The sequence below is a fragment of the Phytophthora parasitica genome (assembly GCF_000247585.1).
Source record: "Phytophthora parasitica INRA-310 unplaced genomic scaffold supercont2.243, whole genome shotgun sequence".
In the NCBI taxonomy this organism is placed as follows: Eukaryota; Oomycota; class Peronosporomycetes; order Peronosporales; family Peronosporaceae; genus Phytophthora; species Phytophthora nicotianae.
The window spans coordinates 4,361-5,288 of NW_008649229.1; the positions used below are offsets into that span (position 1 = coordinate 4,361).

General features: G+C 55.4%; 1 protein-coding gene across 1 annotated transcript; it reads right to left on the bottom strand.

The window, feature by feature from the left end:
- Positions 1 to 347: 347 nt before the first annotated feature.
- PPTG_20007 (hypothetical protein) lies at positions 348 to 811 on the bottom strand (the record flags this gene model as incomplete). Its single annotated transcript, XM_008918610.1, has 1 exon — positions 348 to 811. A coding segment is annotated over one exon (462 nt), but the record flags the coding sequence as incomplete, so codon positions are not given.
- Between the last annotated feature and the right edge of the window lie 117 nt (positions 812 to 928).

The window sequence follows — 928 nt, forward strand, 5'->3', positions numbered from 1 at the left end:
GCCGTCGTGGGTCGATAAGACTGATCTCAACTGTGGAGCGTTGCTAAGAGATTTTGACCGGGGAAGGACAGATCGCAACCGGTCCGAGGCGATGCAATCACATTAGGAGTAAGTGGCGGAACATCTGCGGTGGGTTGGCCGCTGTGGAGAAGTGAGAGGAAGAAGGATCTGCAGGAAGGCTGCAGATTTCAAGGAGGAGGTGGTGCATATGGAGTGCCGTGGGCCTGAATAGGTCGGAAAACATAGGCAATAAACCCTCAAGAATTCTGGAAGAAATGGAAAAAGATACGCATGGATTAAGTCGGATTAGATCTGACGGAACCTTCTCGACGGGAGCGGAAACCTACAAGTTGCTAGCGAACACGTAAGGGCAACACGCGATCAGGAAGAGGAGGGCACGAACTTTCCGGGAAGACGAGCGATCCCAAGCGCCGGGTGAATCTCGGGCTCGTCGCGATAGAGGTTGCGCCAACGATCGGCCCTGTTCGTAATGGTCAACGCCTCCAAGATCGGCTCCGTCCTCGATTCCAGAACACCAGGCACCTGCCTCGCCAGGTCGAGGGAATTTCAGGAAGAAGGGATCCAGCAACAAGTCCATGTCGCAGGAGCCCCGGAGCAAGCCGGTCAGCACCTGTTGAAGGAACGACTTCCACCGGGCGGCGGCCCTGGATCGACGCTGCTTACGATCAGTATAGAACGCTTCCAAGTACCGACTGGCACGACGCTTGGCGATGCTCACCGAAAAGGCGTGGATGGAGTCCCAATAAGCCCGAAGATGCTCATCCTCGTAAGAAGCGTAGAGTCGCATCATGTGTCGGAACCAACCCAACCTCTGAACGTGAGAGGATCAATCTTGGCAGCAAGGATCTCCCACGGAGCAGACTCGATCAAAGTCGCGTACGTTGCTCTCGTCCACTAGATCGTCTCG